The sequence below is a fragment of the Drosophila miranda genome, chromosome 2 (genome assembly GCF_003369915.1).
Source record: "Drosophila miranda strain MSH22 chromosome 2, D.miranda_PacBio2.1, whole genome shotgun sequence".
NCBI classification, from domain to species: Eukaryota; Metazoa; Arthropoda; class Insecta; order Diptera; family Drosophilidae; genus Drosophila; species Drosophila miranda.
In genome coordinates, this window is record NC_046675.1 from 1,086,604 (window position 1) to 1,114,250 (window position 27,647).

Consider the following 27,647-nt stretch of genomic DNA (forward strand, 5'->3'; position numbering starts at 1 on the left):
AAATTCAGAATTCATTCAGACGTCGCGTCGGCAACACGCGCGCTGCTCCCCCTAGCAAAAGAACACACACACAATAACACACAAAAAACCGAACCCAAAAGCCAACTCACAAAAATCGTAATCAAAATAATACGCGCAGCGTTCGCACCGCAGCGGAAAAGTTGTAGAAAAAAGTGAAAAATCAAGAATCAGAAAAATCCGAAAAAAGTATCTAAGAGATAAACCAAGGGCCAGCCATCCAAACATCCCAAATGGCCGCTACAACACGTGTGTGCTTTTCACCCAAGTGATCCAAACCCAAATAAATCCCCCAACTGAAAACAGAGAACTTCAGCGGAAGAGTAGCCCGAAAAGAATCCCCCCAAAACAATAACGAATCACAGCAAAAAAGCATTCCAGATGTTGTCCTGCCTGGCGCCGTCGTCTTCACGTTTTGGCCAAGAGGATAACAGCATCATACAGCAGAGCATGCCATCGTCCACAGCCTTCACCATGCAGTGTAAGTGAAGGTCCATCCATCCATCAAACCATCCATCCATAAGATCTGATCCTCCATTCGAATGTGATTCGGATGAGTCATACACTGGGACACACTCATCATTCGAATCCGAGGCAGGCAGACAGATACAAAATATTGTCTACAAATTAGTTTTTCATTATCAGCCATCGAGCCAGCCTCTAAAATGCAATTGAACTTTTGTGTATGTGAGTGCATCTGTGTGAGTGTATCTACAAATGTGTGTGCTGCTTTCTCGATTCATTCAAGATTTGCGCGCCAAAGCGTTCCCAAATGCAAAGCTTAGCAGTTTTCAAGATCCAGAGATCCCAAACGAAGCAGCGTCGCCATCTTAGGGAACAGAACGGAGCGGAGCGGAGATCGGAGAGTGGACCTCCTGTGTGGTCTTTACCTTCAGAAACCCCGGGGGGAAACCATAAAAAGAAACAGCAAGGAGACGGAGTGGAAGATGGCGAAGAAGTTTGAGAGCAGTAGAAAAAACGACAACGAGAGACTAAGGATCGTTGGCAAGGCATCGGATTACCTCCTACGCCACGAGTATCGGAGTATTTTCCAGGGAGTGTGTGGGTTGAGAGAGAGGGATCTCCCCTCTCCTCTGCCCTTTGCCGAAGGTTTCGCTTGATCAGCAGCAAAGCACTCGTAAAATACATTGCAATGCGAGGGACTTGTCCCCGAGAGACAGAGAGAGAAGGAGGATAGCCCACAGCCAATTGCAGGCACATTTCAATTTGATTTGTTGGCAAACGCCACACACACTCTGCTTACGACAGCCTTGGTGGCACATTCCACAGATACAAGCGTACAGGTACAGGCACAGGTACATCCCCTAAAAGAGACCGCAAGTAGGAGGCGCCTGCCACCTGCAGCACACCTCAACCACCATTCAGAGGGTTTGAGTCTGAGGCATGCGCAGGCGAACAGGTAGAACCTGACTCACGCTTCTGGCCACAAAAGAAACCTGTTTTTCTGGCCATATTGGTAGCCATTCGAAAGATACAAAGATACAAAAGATGTGTGTGTGTCTAAACAAAGCATAAAACTGTCAGTGATCAGAGCTCATCATCATCATTAGCGCACACAGGCAGACAGACAGAGGGAGGGAGAGAGCATCCATCGGGAAAGAGTCGGGAGGAAGAACCCATTAAAAGAAGGTGTGAAGAAACTAGAAATTAATTGAAAACTCTTAGCGGGAAATCAGCGGAGGAGGAGCGGGGGAAATGCAGCGATGGATGGCGCAATACCGGGGAGATTGTCAACGCCCACACAGCCACCACAGAGACGACCCAGAGAGGTGCAGAGATACGGATTTTGGTTCTGTTTCGGTTTGACAATTGATAAGCCACCTAAAGATACGGATTAATTGCACATGTTCCACACACAAACACAAGCACACGGAGAGATAGGGAGAAGGGGGGAGGAGGGAACCACATCTCTCCGACAAAAAACTATAAATTATAATTTATGGCTATTTAAGTAGGCAGCAAGGCAGCCAGGCATCCAAGCAGTGGGCCAGGCAGTGGGTGGATCTCTAAAAGCCCTCGAACACGGGGCACAACAGATAGCAGATAGCGCTGCTAATCGATCAGCAGACGGCGCTGTCGGTGGCTCTGCCGGTGGCTGTGGCACAGGTTGGCCCACATACGTGTGTACAGATACAAATGTATCTATAGCCAGGGACGGAGCCGTAGACACGGTACATTTTTCCGGTTGTTGTGTTACCGTTTGATGGCGCTGGGCAGCTGCGGCCGCGATGGATATTAATCGCCAGATACACTGAGATTTCTGTTCCCAAAGAAGTATCTATCTGTGTGGAAAGAATGTATCTTGTACTAATTTTCGCTGCTTCAACTGCCGCTCTGTTGCTGTTGCTGCTGCCGCTGTTTGCTGGCGCTGGGGCGTGTGTTGTGTCGCGTTTCGAAATTGCTCCAAAAGTCCATAAATCAAAGGCCTTTGGCCATCGAGCGAGCATCGCGAAACCTGTCGCTTGTCTGCCGCCCGTCTCCCGCCTTGTTATCACCTAAGATACGCCCCCAAAACAACAAAAAAGTTATCTAATATTCCTGGGGGCAGCGGACAGATCGAACTTTCGTTCGGGGCCCTGAAATTAAACGCTTATCTGACGGGCTGCATCTTTTGATTAGTGAATCGAGGATATCCATCCCCAAAGGATGCGCAGATACATTTATAATTAATCATTTCGAGGGGAGGGGGGAGTGCCCTGTCGGTGGATGTCAGTTTTATATGCTGGTGCTGTCGCTGCTGCCATTTATATAATTCCTCATCCTCAGCCGGCAGGACTCTCTGCAGGACAAACTTCAGGCCAAAAACTATCTGGCAAATGGCATGCAAAAATGATTAATCAAAGAACCTCTACCTCAGAGATGCTCTCGCAGATCATCCAGCAGTAGATACATTTTTGTATCTTGTGCGCTGCTTTAAACTGCAATTGAGAAGCAATGCTCCTGCAGCAGGATCCTCCACAAAAGGCAAACAAACAAACACGGGAAAAAAGAGGACTATAAATCAATGAGGGGAAAGTCCTCTTTGATATCCTGTAAGCCCCCGCTCTCTCTCCCGCTCCCCGCTCTCCAGATTCTCTCCAGTGTTCAACCTGCCGCAGCTTTGGGCAAATTATTTGCCACATTTTACTTTTATTTCACATTTTGTAGAAGCCCCAAAGTAAATTGTTTGCCAATATTTTTTGTTCTGCCGCTGCTCCCCTTCGCCTTTTGCCTGCCGCTTGTGCACACAATTGAAACAAAGATAACTTTGAAACAGTTGTAAAGTGAAAATTGCACGGAATCCAGTCGCTCCATCCAGCCCCACTCTCACCGCCTTTTCCTGCCTTTTGCAATTTTTGTGAATATTTTTTCTTATTTATTTAATGCCCCGCCGCACCACGAGACAACAATTCCTGGTCCTGGTCCTGGTTCTGGCTCTGGTTCGGTTTCTGTAGCTCCCAAAAAAAAGTGCCAAAAAATCGGGGGGGCTCAAACAAAGCGTAGCACTCCTCCCACTCTCCTGGCAAAGCCATCGCCTCTCTCTGAAAAAAGGTGTTGCCAAAGGGCAGGAAAAATTGCAGCTACCGAAAAAATAAAGGAGGAGCAGCAGCAGCTGCAGCAGTGCGAGTATTCCGAAGGATGGGGCATGTGGCAGGCACAATTTAACATGTAAACGATTTTGGTTAACGGGCAACAGGAGGAGGAGGAGGAGGCGGAGGAGGCACTGCCAGCAAAGGGTTACAAAGGCGTGAGGGGGCGGGCAGGGGGTTGCTCCACACTTCCCTTCTGATTGCCGTTCAATTGCAATAAATTTCGCACAATTGCACAATAATTGTTAAAAGTTTTAAATAAACAAAAAATAGTCAACGGTTCGACTCTATTGTGGGGCCACTCCAGAGCGCAGGGGAGCAGGGCAGGGGGAGCGGGAAAAGCAGGAAAAAAGTTTCAGTTGCATGAGGATTCGCTTTTTCCACCTCTTTCTCCCACGCTTTCCATACAAAGATATGAATCGAGGCCGAAGTGAATATCAATTAGCCAAGTTAAGCTGAACTTTGGTTATATTTCGCTTTAATTGAGAGATTTTTTCGCTCTCGGGGTTTGAAAAATGAGAATAATTTCATGCAGAATTATAGCGGATAGAGGTGCCTTGAATATTGCAAAAAACAGTGTGTTTTATCTACGAAAAATTTTATAAACTATCGAAAAGTATCTTTCCATACTTAAACAAATATTTGAGAGATAATTTGTTAGAAAAAGTATCTTTCACTACTTAACAAAATATTTAATGCAAATTGAAGCTCAGTTTAGTATTTTTAAGAGTCTAGAAAAGATTCTGCAAAAAGTATCTTTAAGATACTTTATTAGAGCAGGTATCTTTTGATACTTTGAAACCTATTTTATGCAATTTGAAGCTTGCTTTCGTATTTCTAGCCATCTAGATACGATTCTACACAATGTATCTTAAAGATACTCTGTTAGAAAAAGTATATTTTTACAATTTGAAACATATTTTATGGTACTCAAGTGTTCTATTAAGTTTTTATAGGTGTGGGAATGTTTCTGCGAAAAGTATCTTAAATATACTCTGTAGGAAAAAGTATCTTTTACATTTATATCGATATTTTATACGTTTTCAAAGTATTTTCTGATGGGCAGACACTTGAAAAATGCCTGGAAATGCTTTTGGCAAAGTATCTTGCACTGGAAACGTATCTGCACTAAATATTCGCTCACTTTTCTTCAGTTTTGTGGCTTCCACTGAAGTATTTCTACACCTTAGACTGCCGCCTCTACCCTCTGCCCTAACAGACCCTCTTCCCGTCTGTGGCATATTTCTCTAATTGCTTTCTGTGTGTGCCAGCGCATCGCGGTGCCTCATGCCTCACGCCTCAAGTCTCAAGCAATTCCAAATGCAACTCCAATTTCAGGCCGTAGAACGCCCACACCCGACATCACACGCATTTCTGCATATTTTTTCAAGGTAAATCACAGAAATAGTCGGACCTGGGGCACATATGCCATTGCCTGCCCCTGGTGAGCCCCTGGCGTACCCCTGTCGCTGTCCTGCCACACAGACCATATGTGTAAGCCGAGGGATTGGCGCGGCAGGAGATGCAGAGTCTCAGACTCTCGTGTGGCAGGGACACAAACACGAACACGGACACGGCTCGCTTGGCTATTAAAATTTCACACTCAGCAAAGCAAAATGTGCTACAAATAAAATAAACGTGGCTGCCTGCAACCAGCAACGGTGCAACGTGCAACGTGCATCGTGCAGCATGCAGCATGCAGCATCGCCCTGGCTGTACAAATAAATAAAAGTAAAGGGCAAAACAAGAGTAGAACTCTCTTTCGCTCAGTCTCCCTTCTGCCTTGTGCCTGCCTGCCATGCCTCCCGATAGGATGCCCGACGATCTCTATTTATAGGAGCCGCAGTCTGCAGGCCCCGACTGCTTGCAACTCCAACTCCAACTGGCTCTGCACCTTTGCCTTTCCACTTGAGGGGCCTTGGAGGCACCTTTGTGCCCATTCCTAATGGAAGGGAGAGCGGGCCAGGGAGCAGGGCCAAAGGTGCCACCAAAGTGGAGAGATACCTCTCTAGGTAGACGGAGCGTTTCCCAATTCCAAATTTAGAGACCGATTATGGGACTGGTCGGCGGCCATATGCCATATGCCGCTCATGTGCTCGTTCTCTCGAGTGGCACTTGAGAAGGCAACAATGGAACGGAGGAAGGGTATTCGGAGAGTCTTCCCTGGGCAATCGATTGATCTTTCGCATTTCCAAACAAATCGATAATTTATCGATCAAAGTTTTCCATGGGATAGAAGCAAACGAGTCTTCCCACAGGTTTTCGCTTGCACAAATGATCAAATATCCACCTACCCGTATACGACACTCCGATAAGGTACTCTATTCCTAGAAAGCGCGACTCCTACTCGTTACTATTTCACAGTCGGGCCGCGGCCTTCCCACAGGTTTTCCGTTACAAAAATATGCGAATAATTAATGGAACCCAAAAGCAGAGGGAGGGGGAGACAGAGAGGTGCAGTGCGGATAGTAATCCTGTATCTGATAGTGTCATTTTTCAACTGGCAACTAGCTAAGTAGCCCGCTTTCCATTACAATCCATTCGATGCGATTCCATTCCGTTTTGCAGTGGGAATTTATTCCATAAATATGCTAAAACAACGTTCATTGACTGCAAATGAGTGCAGAGTAGCGTTCGGATCGAGTCTGTTTATAATTAAGTGCTAAAATTTATGTTTATTTGCATTAAATATCATCATCATCCGCACCGTCGAGGGGGCCCCTGCTCCGCACCTGCCACCGCCACCGCCACCGCCACCCAGGGAGGCGCCACCTGTCGTCCATTTGTCGGCAATTGCGTCAGCAATTTCTCCTAAACAATTAGACACATCCGCAGCCGTACCTGGGGAGGGAAAGTGTCAACGGTTTGGATTTCCCTTTCTTTTGTTTGACAATCGGCTGTCAGTGAAATATTAAAAAACACTTTGGGCCCCACTGCGGAATTTTCTCTCAAGAAAATCACGGGGAGAATCGTTGGGACAGGTATAAATTATATGTGTGGAAAATGGTTTCACATTCTCATGGCAAAAGCAAGAGCAACAGCAACAGAAGAAAAGGCAAGCAGCAGAAATAAATAAATTTGCATTAGCCGGGCTTAGTCGAAATATGTCTGGCTAATAAAAGTTGGCTATAAAAAAGGCACATAAAATTAGTGGGTGCCACAGAGACACACGGATGGCCACAGATACAGATACAGCACAGAGCCGTCTCTAGTGATGTCGATGCTCTGTGCAGATACAAATGTATCTTTCAGCGAAGCAAACCAAACATTCGGCTGGGATATTTTTCCCATTGATTTATGCCGCCATCCCATCTACGTATTATTTATAATATTTACCCCATCTGCCACATATACCCCCCTCTGGCCACCCCCTCCGCCTTCTCTGTGTCTATTTCTGTGTGCGCGTGTTGAACGCCGCACAGGTGAACCAACAACACAGCCAAAGATACAGATACAGATACAAATACAACAAACACTTGACACCGTTCCAGCGGATTTCACTCTGATGAAAGCCCTGCCAGATTTTGATTGCTTTTTGGCAAACGTGTGGCTCCACATAAATTATATCGACCGAAAGATAATGTCCTACAAAAAATAGACACCCCAACCACCACCTCCCACCCTCCTATCAAAGTCCAAAACATTTCATTTTTTCGGTTTGTTTTGGTTTTAGTTTTACGATTTTAGAAATACATATATAGAAGTGCCAAAGGGAACGAGGAATATATCTCCCATTTTCCCTATTCAGATCCTTGAAAATAAAAAATTCCCTTTTAAATCATTAGAGAAAATTAATCTTTAAATTAATCATTCCTGTTGGGATTCTTATAGAAATAACTTAATCGATTTGTAGCAGATCTCTGATCCATCGAATATCATTCGATTTGTAGGCAATCTTTCCTTGTTTTGAGGAGAATCAATCTCAGATATCACTATGTCTTTTTCTAGTATTTTTTTATATTCTTGATGGGTTTTCTAAAGGTATGCTTGAAGACTTTACCGATTTCTACAGTAATACCACTATTCTTTGATCTCTATAGTTTGTTGATCTTTTCCTTCTCTGAAGTACCAAAAGTGATTCATTTAATCATGAATCGATATCAACATAGATTTTGTCTGTTCCTTGGTATCTTTTATAAGTTTCCTCCTCATTTATTCCATCTTTCTTTCACTTCCATGTATTTTCTTCCCTTCTACTGCCATCTTTCGTTATATCTTTGGTATTTTTTAGGGATATTCTCTATTTAGAGTACCTGCTCTGTGGCGTAGATCTCACTTTCTTTAGATTAATATTTCTGCTGCTTTGGCACATTTCAGGCAATGCTCTTTGAGCAATTCATCTTCCTCTCTCCACTCTCTGTCTTTCTCTATGTTTCTCTCTGGTATTTCTGCTCTGTTCGGTTCGGTTCTGTTCTGCACTATCAATCAACTTCAATTGGTTCGCGTTAAGCGCAAAATAGTTGAAAGACACAGGAGGAGGAGGAGGAGAAGAGGAGGCCTTCTGAAGGCAAAAACTGAAAGTCGAAACCGAAATAAACAAACCATTCAAAAATGCCCAGTTCCCAAAAGAAACACACAGAAAATACACGAAAAATTCCTTAATTTCTTGGGGCGCATAAATTGAAATTAATTTGCGGGACACTTTCAATATCTCGATATCTGTGTACACCGCTTACTTTGGAAAAGTGGGGAAAGCGAGCGGTGGAAATTCGCAGGGGATGGATGTTTATGGATCCTCCTCCCCCTCGTCCTCCTCCTCCTTTGGGGCTGCGATTGCGTTAATAATTCCGATTCCGCGTCGCGTCGGTTATGAAAAAATTGATTGAGCTAAATGAGCGGGTGACACACTTGTTGACGGGCACTGTCCCTCCCCCTCCCCCCTCCTCACTTCTTTTCGGTGTTACATTATGCTGATGAAACCGACTGTAGGGCCATAAAAAAGTGTGCTGGTGTATCTATGTTCCCTCTCGGATTTTACAGCTTTTAATAAAAATGTCATTAGGCAGACGGCAGGGAAATGAATTTCGAATTAAAATTATTAACTCACGCGAGTGGCTGCTGGATCTCTGGAAAATATAGAAAAGAGATCTCCTCGTGCTTTGATGGATGGCTTTTAATGCCTGTCCCCCTGTCAGCTGTTCCCTTTGATTGCATTTAATGGGTTCTTAAGTGGCAACAAAAAGAATGAATAAAAGGAAAGGAAAGGCAAGGTGGGAGGAACTGGTGTCCTAATTATGGAATACAAGTCTATAATCTATGAACCACTTGATGATATATTTCTCTCCTGGATTTCCTTTGATCACCAATCTGTAACTCATATTCCTTGAGGAATATCAATCCGACCATGATCACCCCCTGTCTTTATACTACAACCATATGTGGAATGATCAATCTACAATCCTCTTCGGTTTGATCAATGTAAGAACTCGCCCTGACCTTTTACCATCACTACCATCCTGATCAATCCGACTTGTTCTTCTCATCCCATCAGCTCTTTGGGGTAATTTTCATGAGGGATCTATTCACTGACTCCATCTTGAACCAAATCATTGTCTGATTCCTTATCTTATTCCAAACATAATTATCTTTCATGACGTATGATCTCCCTCTCTACAATCCTAAGAACTTAAGGTTCCATTCGCTGACTTATAGACCGATCGAAACCCGCATCTTTCGCCTGCAATCAAACTGTATCGAAATCAATTAACATTCCCTTCCCTTCAGTGCCCTTCCCTTCGCTTTAGCCTATAATAAAAAGTGAAAACGTGCAATGAACTTTTTGATATCTGACGCTTGATTGCCATCCCTCAGATACACAGATGAAGCGCACAGCAGTTGCAGATACACAGATACAAATTTCTGGCTAAAGGTACTACTATATGGAGTGTGGATTGTGGACTGTGGAATGCAGAGAGGCTTCATTAATTTTACGGCCCGCCTGCCCCTATAAGAGAGGGTCTGTTGTTTCTCTGGACTCTCTCTCCCCCGTCCCTCTGTGCCCCCTCTCTGCCTACCCTCTCCCCCTGCAGCAGTTAATTGGCTTAAATTAAGGTAGCGCTCAAATGCGAACAAAGACTCTGCTCTGTCGCTGTGTGGCGATGTGTGGGATACAGATACAAACAGAGAAACAGCGGCAGAAACTCCATTTTGTGGAGGAGTCTGTTCTGCTACCTTCTTGGCAATCTTTCAGATACAAAGTTGAGAAAGAGAGAGGGAGAGGCGGAGGCAGAGGCAGAGAGAGAGACAAACCAGCCATTGAGTGACCCTCGGCATCGGCATCGGCATCGGCATCGCCATCGCTGGAACAAAGCAATCTGCTTCTTGCGATCCACACTCTTTCTTTCTCTCTGTGTATCCGCCGACTCTTTCTCACGATCTGCTCTCTCTTTCCACCCCTTTGGACGTGCTCGAACGCGTTTCATGAACTGATTAAAGCAACTCTTCTTCTGCTTCGTCTTTTTCTTGGATCTTCATCTCTTCTCAAGTGTGTTGTGTGCTGCGTTCGTTCTCCATCTCCTCTCCTTCACTTCTCTTACTTCTCCTTCTTCGTTTTCTGTTTTCTTTTCCTTCGGTTGGCTCTCTGGCTGATTGGCATCGCCATGAGATCATCGCCTTACGTGGAACCATCCGTCCATTGCGTGGAAGGAAAGGAGAGGCGGAGGGAGGGCCTGCAGAAGTTGATTTGCCACGAAATTAAGTTGATCCCCAGAGGCCCTTGGGGATTCTCTGAGGCTGTTCTTTGTTTGGGGAAACTCTTTGGCACTCGTTTCTTTTCGCTTCTTTTCGCTTCTTTACGGACTGGCAGTTAATTTGTTCTCTCCTCTTCCCTGTCCTTCTCATTGCAGTTCCCTCCCTGGCCTCCAGTCTGCACCACCACCAGGCACCGCACAGCAAGGCGAGCAACGGCTCCGGTGGCAGCCAGGAGCAGCACGCCCAGCCAGGTGTCTCCGTGGACGACTTCCTGGTCAAGTGCCCGCAGTGCCACAAGCGCTTCACAGAGTTTCAGGTAGGTCAAAGTCGATATCCTTCCCTTCAGAGGGCTCTACGATAGTCCTCCCGTTGCAGTCCCTCAGCGAACACATCGCCAGCGAGCATCCGCACGATAAGCTGAACTTTGAGGCCAGTCGCGGCTCCAGCGGTGCTGCGCAGCCCGAGAGCGATGCCGAGGACGAGCAAAGCAATCTGAGTGGCAGCCGGTACGCCAAGTCCCCCGCCACCACCGCCGCCACCCACGCCACGCCCAGCAACAACAACAACAGCGATCTGGCCAAGAACCACAACAACAACAACAGCAGCAACAGCAGTAAGATCTCTCCCATGTGCTCGCCGGGATCGGGGGGTCCCGCCACCACCGCCGCAGCAGATCTCTTCGCCCACCTCTCGCACGGAGCCCCGCCCCAGCTGCCCTCCCACCTGCACGCCCAGTTCATGGCCGCCGCCGCCCTGGCCATGCAGTCAGCCCGCTCCGTCAGCTCCTCCGCCAGTTCGCCCAACAGCCACCACCACCACCAGCAGCAGCACCAGCAGCAGTCGCACCACCATCTCCAACAGCAGCAGCTCCACCAGCAGGCACAGCAGCTGCTGCCGCCCCAGCTGCCAGGCAGCAACAGCAGCGTGGGCAGCAATTCCGCCTACGATCTGGACCTGAGCGCCCCGCGGTCCACCTCCAGTCCGGGCTCCACCACGGGCGACCTGAGCGGCGCCTACCCCTGCATGCAATGCACCGCCGCCTTCGGCAGCCGCGAACAGCTGGAGCAGCACGAGCTCCTGCACTCGCCCACCGGGGGCCAGCCCACGGTACAGAATGTCTCTCAGGTGAGTCTCTCTAAGAACTGTTGGATCTCGGGATCTATTAGAGTTAGAAAAGAAAATAGTGGGTAAGATCAATCTCTCTTAGTTTTACAATAGTGTAGGTAGAGATTGTCTATAGATCTACCAGTTTTCATTGTAATTGGATGAATATTAGTGGCGGGATCGCAAGAAAACTCTCATTTAAATACTGTTTTCCCTCGGATTGTGTATGTATGTATGTATATCCCCTCGAAGCAATGACTAAAGAAAGAATTCTAAAGATTCTTTCTTGGAAATTGATAAGCCTACTCCTCCTCCCCCCTTCCCCTCCTTCTCCTCCTCCTCTGTAATGCTTACGTGTTAAAGTTCGTGGATCGTTACTCATGAGTCCCGTAATCAGACCTCAGAAGAGGTCCAGGGCCTCTGGCCCCGGTTGATCTTTGAACACACACACACAGACACACGGACGGAGATCACGTTGAATACAATGCGTGGGCTTTGTTCTTGGTTAACGGGAAATGAGCAAACGATAACGGGACAACGAGCAACGGTGCCCAGTACAGAGTCGCGTTCGGAATCCGAATCGAATAAACCTTATGCACTGCATGAGGGTACGTTCTCGCCCACGTTTCCTGTTGACAAATCGAAACATAAGAGTGCTCCCTACTATATGGTTATATATTACAGCCAGATAAAGTGGAAATCTTGTACCATACAATACTCGTGCTTAATCGTACTGAAAGTTAAAGAACCTCCGAGGCGAACCTCTACGGGTTCCGTTTTTTCGTATTTAAGAAATAATTATTATTATCGTATCGTACTTGAGGTTTTTCCCTGCACTCGAGGGTTCGTTCGCGGGAATTCTTTGTTGTTTTTTTTTTTGTTTGTTATCAGTAAAAGGCAGAAAAAAACACAACACAACGGCCATAATAAACTATGATAAAGAACAGCAGAGGGAGAGGCGGAGAGCAGAGAGCGAAACGTACATAAAAATAAAACGTAGGCGTTTACCAGTAACCCGGAACGCGTGAACAAGGGGGTGGCGGAGATGGAGAGAAGGAGAAAATAGTAAAAACGTAAATTCCCCAATGGCCATGGGACGATGACGATGACGCGACACACAGAGCACCAGGGCAAAGCGGGAGAGGGAGAGGGAGGGAGACCTGCAGAGAGGCCATAAAGTCAGAGTGTGTGCGAGTGACCCGATATATCTGACTTTGTATGGTTTTCGCTCTCTCTTGCTCTCTCTCTCTCTCTCGCAACTCCCAATTGTGCAGTTGTTGTTTCTGTTTCTGTTTCTGAAGAGGCATTCCTAGGCCTAGACCACAGTCTGGTCTGCCATTGTGATAAGGCATTAAAATAAATGTTGCTACAGGCCGTAGACCTGATAACAAACACACACACACGCACACGCACCGCACACTCACCTCCCCTTTCCAGTCATAAGTTTGTGTTTCTTGTCCTTCTTCATCGTCGTCGTCTTCGACGCCATCTTTCACATCATACGCCGAAGAACAGAAAAAACAAAACTGAGACTCGCCTTCACACACGATAAGGAGCACAAGAGAGAGTGGAGGGAGAGAGAGATGGCCTGGGGAGCGGAGAGACAGGTTCACCTTGGAGTCGGTGAACAGCCTACAAACCTAAGAGAGCCCCGAACCCCGAAGCCCGAAGCCAAGGGCTATTAAAGCCACATAAATTATAATTTTGTTGCATTCCCTCCCCCCAAAAACATTCCACATCCACATCTTCCATTCTCTTTATCGCTACACTCCCCATCCTCCCCATCCCCCGACCGAACTCCTCCCAAGTTCTGGTCATAAATTCATATGGCTAGTTTGTTGTTGTTTCTGCTGTTTTTCGCCTTCTTTTACCTTCCATATCCCCCAAATATGGGATCCATGGGCATCCATGGGATGGACGGATGGAAGGAACAGAGAAGCGAAATGAAAAAGTTTGCTGCCCCAAAAAAAGTGATACGATATGATATGAGGCTTGGGTGTTGTTTCTTTTTTTTGTGACGAGTGCGAATACAGTGGTTAGTGCTTAGAGGGGACTGTACCTAAAGAGGTAGAATTCCTCTATGGAATTCGAATAGTATCATATTATTTCCGAAAATAGTGCATATTTAAAGGAAAGAGTGATTTAAAGACTGAAAAACGTAAGGCATCTCCATGAAATATAGAAATAAATCCCCAAAGAAGTGATAAAAGTACATCTTCCTTTACTGGTTCTCTCTCTCTCTCTCTCTGGGGTTCCTCTTTCCGTGTAACCACTGTACTGGCACTCCTCTTCCCTGCCGTACTTGCTGTCCGTTATTAATATTTACCTAAGCGCTCCGCCGAATGCCGCACAAGAGAAAAAGCTAATAAAGTACGGTCCACTCTGGGTCGCTGGAGAACGGGGAACGGAGAGTGGGGCGCGTTTATGAGTTGCAACTCTTGCGGGATGCTGCAGCCATCCATCTGCAGGCCACTCTTTAGCGGGTTGCATATAATTTACGGCTTTGTTAATGACATTTAAACATTTAAACACATGCGGAAAAGGCCAAAATGGCAACACCGAAGCACAGCCACACATTTGACACATGGCAAACTACAGTGCCCCCCCGGGCTGCCACATGCCTCACTGCCCACTCCCCCCTCCCTCCACTGCCCCAGGAGCCGAACAAACCAATTATAATTGATGTGGCACATTGCATTTATTTAATATTGTTGGCCATTGGCTTTACACGTGTTCGCCGTATTAAATTATTATGTGTGAAAACAATTAATTATGCGGCAAACAAAAACCAGAACGGAGCAGAACAGAGAGAGCGAACAGTGCAAGAAATAACAATAATACCAATAATAGTCAGGGAGGGGGGACAAAAGCAGATTGCTCATTATGGAAATCACGCCCGAGACTCGCAAAAGTAGGCAACGGAATGGATTCCCGATAAGTGTACCCTGGCCTTGAAGGGTCCTACGATTAGTGGGAGGATCTGGGCACAGCAGGGGAGGAGCATCAGCCTCAACTCTTCGCTGTTCTTCCATCCCTTTGCACCGATAAACACAGAAGTAGCCGCCAGAAACGGATCACTATAGCATCTCCAAAGAGACTTCCAGGGTATCAATCGCTTCTACCTCCAAGGACTGTAATTTTTTATTTCTGGGGCTTTTCCCCCCCATGATTTTTTATTGAAAAGGCATTAAAAATAGCCCCATACTGACCGCAGGCGTTGACAGGATGTGTGCGGGGCTTCCGGGATGTCGCATGACGCTCATTGAGAGCCAACATTGTTGATGCAACATTTAACATTTGTTGTTAAGGTCAACATCATTAACGTAGAGGGGAGGGACAGAAGGCCCACTGGCCGGTGGCCAGGCAGATCTGACAGGAGAGCAAATGGCAGCCCATAAATTATGGCTCAAAAAACCAGAGTCCGAGAAGGGGATGGTGGGGTGGGGGAGGGGCCTGGCAAACTTTCAACAGAAAAAAGTGCAGCAATTAAATATTTGCTTAACTGCAGACACACCCATCAAGAGAGAGGGAGGGAGAGGGAAGAGGAGAGGAGAGTTGCAACTTTTTGGCCACAATTCATTTGGTGGGTTGTTGCCACCTTTCTGGCCATGGGGCCACAAAATGGGGCAAGGCAACCCCCGTGGTGTGTGGGGTCTGGGGTCTGGGGCGTGGACAATTCAAATTGAAAAATTATATGCACTTTAGGTGCGAGTCCTGGCCCATCGCACGGATCCAGGACGGCACTCTCTCCGTGTCTCTCTGTGTGGCAGTCGCCGTCGTCTCGGCGCCGCCGCTTGACGAACAGCCAGTGAAAAATTAATAGCAATTTATTCAAGTCCCTCCTCCTCCTGCTCCTCCCCTGGCAACCCCCGGCAGCAGTCCTTCCAGCGAACCGCTTTTAAATGTATTTTTATGTATTTCTGCGGACACTGTAAGGTCAAGGGTTCACACACGACGGGGGGATGGGGGCTTGAAAGTTTAAAAATTATTCGCAATTAAAGCAAACAAATGAAACAACTTTCCCATGGACTCACATGGACTCCCATAGACTCCCATGGACCCGAACGTGGCCGTAGACCGAAGTTACAAATGGATTGCCTTTCGGCTAGCGAGTAATTCATTTCGAATACATTTCAAATAATTATAATTAGAGCAGATAATTGATGCTCTCCGTGCGGTAATGCATCCGTCCATTTCCACTTCAAATTCAAGGAATCCCCGAGAAGGAAGATCCGTTTTTTAGGAGGGGAAAAAGGCATTCAACTGCTGCTCCTGTCAGGAGGTAATTTACATTATTCCTCTCTCTCATCAGCATCATCATCATCGTTGGGAGTTCCTGTGCCTTCCGCTTCCTATGGGATACACCTGCACTTTCCTGCACACACGTAGTGCCGCCAATGCCCATGGCCATGCCCCGCACACATGTCAGAGCCTTGCCCCAAGACGCTCTCCTCTTCGGCACTGGATGAATTTTAAGTTACTCCCGAGATTTATATCAACTTTCACCGTGAGGGCCATAAATTATGTGGCGTTCGTTTCGTTTCACATGGAAATTCCACAGACATTTCCCCAGACCCCAGTTCGGAGCTCTCTCTCTGCCAGTCCCGTGGGTTTTTTCACTCGTGACGTTTATTGTGCGGTTGTTACTTGATATGTTTAATGAGAAATGCGAGGTCTTTGGGGGATTGCTGGAGAAAGTCGAGAACTACATCGCTAGACAGAGAGCGCATCGCACTTGACATTTCATTGAACAGTCCTGTGGATTGTGAGAAGAGATTCGTGCTACTCAAGATGGTTCCTTCATAGAAGATTGTACAGCGAGTTGTGGGGAGTATGGAGTTGCCACACGAAAGCATTGCCAGGCGAAAGAGTTGCCATGCGAAAGCATTACCTGAGAATAGAATTAAAAGCAAATTCCAGTTAATTAAAACACTCTAGATTCCAGCAAAAATTAGCTATAGAATATATTCAAAGCCCCGACACTTCTGGTGAAAATAGAAACATCAAAATATAATTCCATCTAAAAGCGATAACATTAACGATTCAGCTCGAAAGAGATTACAGCTTCGAGCTGATAGTATTCTGTCATTGAACAGGTATTTCCCTTGAAAGAACATGCCTCTCCTCCTCCCCCCCGCCCCAAGACTCTTTTGAGTGGAAAATATTTGCTGTGAAATTGATTGTCGCAGCTGTTGCTCGCAAAAGAAAGAGGAAAATCATAATTTTTCCACGACACGTTTCCCTAATTTCCCTCGACCCACATTTCTCAGACTCTCGCCCCGTGTCTCCGTCTCCCGGTCTCTCCGTCTCTCAGTCCCTCAATCTCTCATCTCTCATTGGCTTTTATCAAAAGTGATAAATTTAATTTATTCCGCGGCGTCGCCTAATTTATGTTTTCCTAATAAGCAACTAATTTCGCCAGGTCTCTGTCTCCCGTTGTCGCGTTGTCTCTCTCTCGAGAGAGAAAATTGAGGGGAACATTCGGAGAAAAACGTTTTATTTATAAACAATTAAATTTGATTTGTCGCTGGCCGAAGCACACAGATTTCGGTTTCAACAGTTAAATTTACAGATGATTTATGGCAAAATAATAATATTAAATCCCCCAGTGAAAGTTCTTTCTCTCTCTGTCTCTCTCTGGGCCGTAAAATATTGAGAAATGCGGCAGTGCAGGCCATAAAGAATTAACCACAGAAACGGCTAAAAGTATTTCCCTGTTAATGCTCTTCGTGTTAATCAATTCCCTTCCCGATGGCCGGAATTAATGTACTTCTCAGGGTCCAAAGACAGCCCGCCGAACAGACCCGCACAGAAGAAAGCGTCTCGAAGAAGATCCTCCTCTTCGTTCCAACCGACACGAGAGTTAATGAACTTTCGCTGTTCGCTGGGCGAAATACGTAATAAATAAATTCTACAAAATTAACCCAGCCTCAAGCCAGAGTCTGGCTTCCACCGGACAGGGTGATCCGATCCGATCCGTTCAGATAACCCCACGAGAGATGAGTGATCTCTGATTCCTCGAGGTACTACAATTAGTTCAGGTCTCTCTCTCTCTCTCTCTCGCAAGGTGGTACGTCAATGGCCCAAGTGGAAATTCATTCATTCCGTGTAGTGGCTCTTACGCGGCGTAATCTCCGCCCGATTCGGTCGCATCCGATTTTCGTTCCACTTCTTAGTCGTATTTCACTTCGTGCAGCTGCCGCCAGTCAGAGGCGTGGCGATAAGCCAGAAATTGGGTCGCGTTTCGCTATAAAGCAGTTAGATGTCCGATCTCCGTCCGATCTCCGACCGATCGTTCGTTCGTATCGTCCTCTCTTTCGTTTCATCTTTTTGCGCTAAACATTTCTTTGTGGCGTCGTTAATAATTTTTTTTCCTTTTTTTTCGTTGACCTCAAAACAAAATAAAATAGAAAGAATAAAACAGAAAACACAAGCAAGAGGCAGAAGAAAACTTTGAGCTTGTCGCTTGTTGTTATTTTTGTTTACGCATTTCGTCAGACGACAGGTGCGTTTCTATATCTATCAGATATGTACATCTATATGTCTGCGTATAGAGCTTTGTACAGTGCGTTTCATAGAGCTAAAGAGGCTGTCTTTCGAAAGGAAACCAGTTCAGAATGATCAGTAATGCCACGAATGAACTCGGATTTCCCCGCTGTAGATCTGTCACTGGCAAAGCCCTTACACTTTCGAAACGCACGTTCGTACGAGTATTTTGTCAACGATGTTCTGCGGTTGTCACTCTAAAAGCCCAGAGACATCTCCCTTTGGTCGATCATCTTTTACAGCCAATTATGTGCGCTATTATGGCCAAATTCCCATGTCACTCAATGCATAAAGCATTTTCACCGAATAATCGTGAAATACGTTCACAAATTAGCTCTCTGTCGCTCTGTCAAGACATTATCTATGTATATCCATGGATGCGATGTGTCTGTGGATGTGTCTGTGTCCGTGTCCGTGTCTGTGGCTGTGTGGTCGGGGGTTTTCATTTGATTTGTCTATTAGTGAGGCGGGGGCCTCAGTGCGCCAGGCCAGACGCCCACCTACGTTGCGTTATAATTATAGCCAAAGGCTTGTCGCCTGCAATTAACCAGGCATGGCCGGGTAGCCGGCGGACCCGCTGGACCCGCGCAGGCGGATCCGTGCCAGAATCGTTTAAGTTGATGGGCGCTTTGAAGCGATCCAGTGTGTGGTCCGAGGTTGATAGCTTCCGCTTACTGATTCCGCCGATTCTGCAAGTAATTCCCGTTCAGGCTGATAAGAGGGTTGGGAGGGGGAGGGGAGTGACGATAAGCAGTACCCCGCTGAGGCAATGAACCTTTTTGCACCTGCTGATCCGTGTACGAGTCTGTACTTACCCTTAGAGATCTTGTTTACCAACATTGCTAATCCGTAATCCCATCGCATTCCGGCCCTGATCCCCCAACAACTTGTTTACGCTCTCGGTACACACACACGCGCTCTGATCGATTGAGATCCCGTTTCTTATCAGCAGCATTCGTGTACCCCGAAAATTCGTGGAAGGTGCTCCGAAATACTTTCCCATTCGAAATGGCAGAGGCGAGAGCGAGACCACACTATAAACACACGCACAGATGAACGCACGTGTGCGACCGCTTATCGAGGCTAAGGCCAACGCCAAACGGTGGGGGGGTCAGACTGTACCTCGAGTGGCGCTTAACCATGTGCTTCCCGATGGAATGGACGCGAATTGTAGGGAATGCTTAGTGGAATCAATCAAATTTCCAACTTTAGCTCAAGTGCTCTGCCTCCCCCTCAAAATACCACCCGTGCACTTGAGTCATGCGGCAGTCAGTCCACCCCTGGGACCCTGGGCATCTTCGTGGGGGCATTCATTGTTAAAGGTAGCTTCAATTGGCATTTCCGCTGGCAGTCCATCACGAATACAACAATATAATACAAACAATAAAGCGCATAAGAAGAATCCGGCTGACGCATCCACAAAATGGAGCACCACTCGGAGAGTGCGGCTTACCTTTTGTAAACGTGTGCTGGGCATCCACTGTACTCGGACTCGGACGGTAGGCGTAGTAATACGAGTAGTATGGCTGTACGGCTGGGCTGCCATTTTCATTTTCATTTCACTTCACTTTGCTTTGCTTTGCGTTACATTTAATTGATAACGACGGCGAAGCGACAACAAAGCGCTTCCATTGTGTGTGGATCTGCGGTTTAATGCCCGCTCTGGAGGTACTCGCTGCGCTGCACTGCGTCGCGTCGCGTCGTTCGTAGGTAGGCGTATCACAAAATGCACGATTGCGGTGTGCGGTGCGCGGTGACAACCTGATTAAGCCTCTCAGTGAGTGGGCCAGAGCGAGAGGCAGATAGCGTGACTTCGGAGATAACGGGTTTTGGTATGCGTGTTCGTGTGTGTGTGTGTGTGCGCGAGGGCAACAGGTAGCCATGCTGGTTTTTTGGACTCTCTCTCTCTCTCTCTCTCTGCTCTGCTCTGCTCTTACCTGAAGAGAAATGATATACGGATGGCCCGCGCTCTTCAATGAAAGAGTGTGTGACGTGACGTCAAAAAGCAGTCAAAGAGAAACATTAAAATGAATGAAAACCAGGTAAAATAACAAAGGAAACGGAAATTTTTGTTGCTTTTCCGGCCATTCAGCATTAGCGCAGCACAGGGCCCGCCCTCCAGCCTCCAGCCTCCTGCACAGCCGGCGCCGCTCACATTTCACTCAAATGAAAAATCCCATTCAGGGAAAACCATTTTCCGTTGTTTTTTAACACACAGCACAAACACAAACACGAACACACAATTTAGGCCCCAGGGCCCCGCGCAGCCTATGCACGCTTTATGGGCGTATAAATGTATTATTTTTTTCCACTTGCTGAACAAATAAACACAGTGTCACGTTAATGTACAAACTAATTAGGTGGGGATAGTTTTTGGATGGTCCACGGTGGACCATGTGGACCCACTGAAGAGGGGCGTTCTGATCTCATCTCGAGTGTAAATTGATGATTATGACTAATAGGCTGGCCGCGAGGCCCGTTAATTGAAATTCATGCCAAAGCTCGGCGCTGAGTAACCCCGCGTCGAGCCAAAGTCCGAAATTGTGTTTGCAAAGACAAAGGCCAGGCCTGTGCACAGTCAGCGTCCAAATAATATGGACGCTGAGTGTGTACAATCGACAATGTCGTGAACTTTGTAACAAAATAATAAATATTTTGATGAGAGAAAATATGGAAAATATTGAAAAGCAGCAAAGGTGAGCAATGGATGGGTGGGAAAGTTCATTGGCTTAACGGTAAACAAAACAGGCGCACGATGGGAGAGTGAGAGCGGGAGAACAACACGTGTTGCCATATGTCCGCAAAGTGCCGCAAATCTTTCAACGCAGCGGCTAAGTGGAGGAGGATGCGCCACCCCCCAGCACCATGAGGCGGCTCCACTTTCCCTTTCACGCACACAAACACACGCCCTGTTTCCGTAGGCTCCACCTTTGGGCGGGAGACGGAAGGCAGATGCAACGCGGCTGCATTTCTGACGAGTTCAATTCGTAGCCAAACAAATCAAACACAAAGCACAAACAAAAAGCATTTGATTTGCATCAGCTGTTGAAACATTTTTATTTGATTTGATTTGATTTCACTTTTGTTTATTTCCACACACTTTTGTTAATGTTTTCTTTGTCGCGTATTTATTCCCTGCTTCCACCCTTTCCTCCGCAGCAGACGCAGCAGCAGCAGCTGAGCGCAGCTTGCATTCTTGCGGTACTTCGCCTGCTCTCTCGCTCTCTCACGCTCGCGTGGGGTATTTTCGTAGTTTATCTTCTTATCCACCTTTCGCTTGTGTTTCATGTTATTACTCCACCTTACCTCAACCTTCGCCTCCGACGAGGAGCGTTACGCACTGCTTTGTGCTGTTGTCCCTGTCACTCGCGCACTGGCTCTCATTTCGATTTCATTTCGTTCTCGTTTCGCGCTGTGCGCGCACGAATTTCTGTTTGATTGAAGTCGTTTTTTGCATTATTTCCCTCGTTTTATAGTCTTTCGCGGGTCAAAAAATATCACAAAATATCGCATTTACGACTCCTGCCACAAGCAAACGCGCGCGGGCTGCTGTGGCTGCCTTTTGATATCTGATTTGTGTGTTTGCGTCTCTGGCTTTGCCTTGAAACAAATTAGAAACCCGTTAAATATCAAGCAAATAAATACATTTGTTGTTTTAAACAGTTTTTATTACCTGTGCGTTGGTGTTCGTTTCTCTTTCGCTCTCTGTGTCTTCGTTCTGCATGTGTGTGCGTGTGTATGTGGCCTCTAAATAGAGCAGAAACACAACAACAAAAAATTACATCGGTGGCTGGTTTTGCGGCGGCGTCACCGACCACCGAGATGGTTTTCAAAAGGGTTACAAATGCGGGGAAACAGGCAAGGAATAGTTTAAGAAAAGGTAGATTTCTACAAGAGTGAGGCTTGAGAGAGAGCTGTCTTCGGCCGTGCCGTACCTTGTACAAATCTACCTTGTTGCTAAAAGAGAGGATTCAAGTTTGCTCATACGAGGTGAAAGAAAAGCTCTCGCCGCTCTTGAAATTAGTTTGACGCCATCGACAGAGCGGATCTTAGGACATGTCTCACCTTGTATTAAACCACAAAATACACATATGTACATATGTACACTATAACCATCTCCCTCTAACTCTTGCCTTTTGCAGACTTGCCGAATCTGCCACAAAGCCTTCGCGAATGTGTACCGCCTGCAGCGACACATGATCAGCCACGACGAGTCGGCGCTGCTGCGCAAATTCAAGTGCAAGGAGTGCGACAAGGCCTTCAAGTTCAAGCACCACCTGAAGGAGCATGTGCGCATCCATTCCGGCGAGAAGCCCTTCGGCTGCGACAACTGCGGCAAGCGGTTCTCGCACTCCGGCAGCTTCTCCTCCCACATGACCTCCAAGAAGTGCATCAGCATGGGCCTCAAGCTGAACAACAACCGGGCGCTGCTCAAGCGCCTGGAGAAGAGTCCTGGCGGCGGGCCCCGACGCTCGCCCACGATCCTGCAGGGCCACAAGAACGGCGCCGGAAAGATGTCCGACCAACAGTCCCTGCCTCCGCTGCCCAATCCCATGATCTACTTTGCCGGCGAGGCACAGGCGCAGGCCGCGGCCCCGAATGGAGCTCCTCCGCCGTTCTATCCCAACTACATGAATGCGGCCCTGCTGGCCTTCCCCAATCCCTTCATGGCAGCGGCTCTGGATCCCCGCGTCCATCCCTACAGCATACAGCGGCTCCTGGAGCTGACGGCCGCCGGACAGCAGCAGCAGCAACAACAGCAGCAGCAACGCGAGGAACGCGACGAGCAGGAGCAGCACGAAGAGCCTGAGACGCCGGAGGAGCCCAAGCTGGTGATGGACATCGACGAGGCTGAGGCCAAGGAGCGTATGGTGCCACAGGCGAGCCCCCAAACCATGCCAGAGGAGATCGAACCCGTCGTCGTCATGGCCACTGCGCCCATCAAGCAGGAGCCCAGCCGCGAGCCCACCCCACTCCCGGAGAGTGCACCGCCCTCGCCCAAGTCCTTCAAGCAGGAGCAGGAGGAGCCCCGTTCCGTGGAGGAGGATCAGGCAACGGCATCGGCTCAGCCCGAAGCCTCTGCCTCCTCCCCCAGGGGGGACACACCCGCCGAGCTGCGGTGCAGCCGCTGCGACAAGCAGTTCAACCACCACACGGAGCTGGTGCAGCACGAGAAGGTCCTCTGCGGCCTGATCAAGGAGGAGCTGGAGCAGCACTACCACCAGCAGCAGCAGCAGCAACAGCACCACCAACAGCTTCAGCAGCAGCAGCACCACCAGCAGGCGTCCTTTGCCCTGCCCTCTGCCAGCGAGGATGACGATGAGGAGGAGGAGCGCGAGAACGACAACGACACGGAGCCGCGTCCGGACAGCAACGAGCGCAAGGTGCGCGTGCGCACGGCCATCAACGAGGAGCAGCAGCAGCAGCTGAAGCAGCACTACGCCCTCAATGCGCGGCCGAGTCGCGACGAGTTCCGGATGATTGCGGCCCGCCTCCAGCTGGATCCGCGCGTGGTCCAGGTCTGGTTCCAGAACAATCGGTCCCGCGAGCGCAAGATGCAGAGCTATGCCAGTGTCCACTCGGCAGCTCCTGCCGCCAATGAAGTGCCCACCACCCCAGTGGCCAGCCGTCCCACAACCGAGGATCAGCCCCTGGATCTGTCCGTGAAGCGCGACTCCCTGACGCCCAAGAGCGACCACTCCGCCGCGTACGGCTTGCCCCAGCAGCAGGCTGCCGGACAGCCAGGCCCCGCCGACTTCCAGGAGGCCATCAACCTGAGCCGCAAGTTCTCCAGCTCGGCCTCCATGTCGCCAGCCTCGCTGTCGCCCTCGTCGGGCGCCTCTCTGCAGCAGTCCTCGGCAGTTGCAGCCGCCGCTGCGGCAGCCCTCTGGCCCTTTGGTGGTCCGCCTCCATCGCCGCCCAGCCAGCTCGAGGTCACGCCCGCGCAGCACTGCTCGACGCCGCGAGGCGGCCAAGCGTTCCCCGGACTCCAGTACATGCTCCCCATGCAGCGGCTCCCCATGGAGGCCCTCTTCCAGATGCGCCCTGGCGGCGAGTACGCCCCCAATCCCCTGATGAACAGTATTAAGATGCCCGACTTCCGCGGCACCAGCCTCAGTCCGGGCGGCTCCGAGAAGCGCTCCTGGCGGGACGACGACTCGCGCATCTCCCACGAGGACGACTTCGGCAACGGCCTGATGCCCCCCAAGCCCCGTCGCGGCAAGGCCGAGACCCACGGGCATGCCGGCGATCCGGATCTGCCCTTCGTCTGCGACCAGTGCGACAAGGCGTTCGCCAAGCAGAGCTCCCTGGCGAGGCACAAGTACGAGCATTCCGGTGAGTACTCCCCCGCGAGAGATCACCCACTGATCGCCGGACTAACCCTTTTCTGTCTGTAGGTCAACGACCCTACCAGTGCATGGACTGCCCGAAGGCCTTCAAGCACAAGCACCACCTGACGGAGCACAAGCGGCTGCACAGCGGGGAGAAGCCCTTCCAGTGCTCCAAGTGCCTGAAGCGCTTCTCGCATTCGGGGAGCTACAGCCAGCACATGAACCACCGCTACTCCTACTGCAAGCCGTACAGGGAATAGGTAAGCGACACCTCAGTGCCGCCCACCTGCGCCTCAGCAGCCGCCTCGGGAACGGGGCCACCGGCGCCCAGCGGTCGCCGTGGTCGCGGCCAGTCAGCCGCCGCCCGATCCCAGGCCAGCAGCAGCACTTACCCGCCGCATCCGCATGCACATCCACTCCAGCATCAGCACCAGCACCCTCATCCTCATCCGCATCCGCTGGCGGCCATGGCCGCCTTCCAGCAGCAGCAGCAGAGGATGCACCAACACCAACAGCACCAGCAGCAGCAGCGTCTCTCCTGGCCACCGTCCGTGCCTGGTGCTGGAGTGATGCTGCCACCGCCATCCAATCAACAACAACAACAGCAGCAACAACATCGTCCCACGGCGCCGCCACCACCTCTGCTTTCGGGCGCAGGATTTGGACAGCCGCCACCGCAGTTCTTTCACCACGCCGGCCTGCTGCCGCCTCCGCCGCCCCCAGCCCCACCATCGGGGGCGGGAAATGTGCGGTTCGCCGCACCACCCACGCCGCCCTCGGCAGCTCCGTCCCACGGCGGTGGTCCCGCCTTTGATTTCTTCAATACCAAAATGTTGCTCCACTAGGGCCGTGGTGCGTGTCTTTGCTGGTCGCGAATGGTAGCGGCGGTCGCGACGGGTGCGTGTCCCCGCTAAATGTAAACGATAACAGTGGTCGTTAACAGTGCACTTACAGCTGTACTTAAGAAAAGAAAAACAAAACAGAAATCTCAAAAATGTGCAGGAACACGTAGAAGGAGATAGAGTGCACCCTAGACAGAGACAGAGCGATAGATGAGATATTTTTTATAGCAATATAAACGAGAAGAAGAAGAGGAAGAGGAGGAAGGAAGGGAACGAAAAGAACATGATCGGATCGAAGAGGAGGAAACCTTTCGTTGGAGCGAATTTATTATTATTTTTTACAATGTTGCATCCATTTTGTTTTTAGTATTCGCTTAGTTTAACACACAATTTGTTTTTAGTTTAGCGCCTAAGTCGCGGCCAGTTTTGGCCGTTCCCCCATGGATATATAGAGTGTATCTATATTTTTTTACATTAGATTTATGTATAATTTACACGCCCCACCCGCCGCCCCCGGCCAGTACCAAGTGCTGCAGAATACTCAGAAATAATTAAGGTTCCACTCCTCGATGGAATGAATGTTTATTTCTTATAGTTTACATCGATATGCATATGTGTATATCGTTTATTTTTAAGCGTTCGAGCCAGGATGGGTTACCATTTGCATGAAATTCCTCAAAGAACACACAACTTCCGGACCAAACAAACAGATTATTAACCGCAGACAATACCATACCACACCCCGAGGATTCAAAAGTATTAGCCCTCCCTGTAAACTGTATTAAAGACCCGCCCGCCCCCTCTTCAGATGGAAAACCCACCGCTTGCAGCGCGTTTCAAGCTCTTTTACTTAACCCCCCCGAGCTACGCTTCTAGCCCTACCCCAAAACCCCACCCCTACCCGCTCGAATCATCGATAGAGAGAGAGAGAACACACCTACTAGATCATTCCATTCGGCCAAGGGCGAGGACCCCCACGCGCACACTCGATGCGGGGACTCCCTGAAGGGCCGCCTCATGCATTTAGGCCTTCTGCCGGGCTGCTGCTAAAGAAGAAGAACACCCCACTAAAACTAAAGCTAACTCTAAACTAAACCACAACTAACATTCAATATATATACGAACCTAAGCCTACAACTAAAACTAAACCTAAAACTAAAGTTAAACGAAAACAAAAACTTAATTTGGCCTTATTAAAGATTATTTAACAATTAACAAATTAAAAAATAAAAACAAAAACAAAAAGAAACGTTAGCATGTAAAAAAGAAAAGGAAACCCTTTTGGAAAAGTCTCGCAGAAAAGTAGTAGGAAAATTCCAAGAAAAACCAAAATACTATTAACTATCAAAAGAAAACAAAAAACAAGTGTTTACCATGACAATAAATTTACGAGTATATAATGTAAAAGATAATGCTTTCGATTCTAGCTCAAACTTGAACTTCAATTCTAATCGTTTTCCACATCAGCCTTTCCACGCGCCTCCGCAAAAAAAACTATAATTCTTTAAATCTATATTTAATCCAACAAAAATACATATTTGTACACAAAAGGTTTCCCAAACAACGAACATTTTCTTTGTCCAAGGATTTTCTTGCTTTTCCACAGACCCCCGGCCCCAAAAGAACAAAAAAAAACGAGAAGAGAACCAGAGAAACTCACACAAAAAAAAAAATGCATTTAATACTTAATTAATTTTTATATATTTGTATTTTAACTGAAGCAACGATCGGTGGCAGGATCGAACGGTATATATATGTATATGTGTATGTGTATATATAGTACATATATTTTTTGTAAATTATTTCGCCAAAACAAAAAGCTAGAGAATCCAAAAAAAAACCAAAAACCAAACAACGCGCAGATTTCGGAAAAGAAAACACAGCCCGCAAGAGTTTTAGCATAAATTTAACAATAATTACTATTACTACCAATGAACGAATACTTAGCCTAGTTAAAGCCCCCGCCCCCCTCCTTAATAAGAACAAAATGTTAACTTAAAAAAAGAAAAACCTACTTTTAAGCGCAAATATTTTGTGGTTTGTGATGGGAGTCGATGGATATTTGCACTCTAGGGCCTTATATGAGATACACAAACACACACGACGATTGTTAGTTATTTAAAGGATAATGGATAGTGGATAATGGATAATGGATGAAGGATAAACACTTAATGGAAAGGATCGAGAGCCTTGCATCGTTTTTACTATATATACCTATATGTTCCAAACTACTACCTTGTTTTCTACTACCCCAAAGAACACTCTCTGTTAAAGCTGTTTAACCCACACCCTCACACACAAACACTCTTTATGTAAATAAGCCACAGATATAGTATATATATATTTAGGATATATGCGCAGGAATGTATTATTTGTTTAATTCTTATGTTCAACAATAGAGCGATCCCTAAATTAAGCGAAAGCCAAGCCTCAGCATCAAATGTTTTGTCTCTACAGAGAACACCCGCTAAAAGAAACCCCCAGCCCCCAAAAGAAACACTAAAAGAGAGAGACAGAGAGAGAGA

General features: G+C 47.9%; 1 protein-coding gene across 3 annotated transcripts; it reads left to right on the forward strand.

Annotated features, from left to right (window-relative positions):
• LOC108156028 (zinc finger protein 1) lies at positions 1–27,549 on the forward strand. 3 transcript variants are annotated; one of them, XM_017287280.2, is made up of 5 exons: positions 1–499; positions 10,454–10,614; positions 10,674–11,423; positions 22,091–24,284; positions 24,347–27,549. In XM_017287280.2, exons 1-5 carry the CDS (start codon positions 400–402, stop codon positions 24,538–24,540), a joined length of 3,399 nt encoding a protein of 1,132 aa, XP_017142769.1. In that variant the 5' UTR covers positions 1–399; the 3' UTR covers positions 24,541–27,549. The 3 variants fall into 3 exon arrangements, with proteins under 3 accessions (XP_017142769.1, XP_033244387.1, XP_033244388.1); XM_033388496.1 differs by lacking the exons at positions 1–499; positions 10,454–10,614; positions 10,674–11,423 and adding an exon at positions 21,245–21,806; XM_033388497.1 differs by lacking the exons at positions 1–499; positions 10,454–10,614; positions 10,674–11,423 and adding an exon at positions 21,990–22,016.
• Positions 27,550–27,647: the final 98 nt, after the last annotated feature.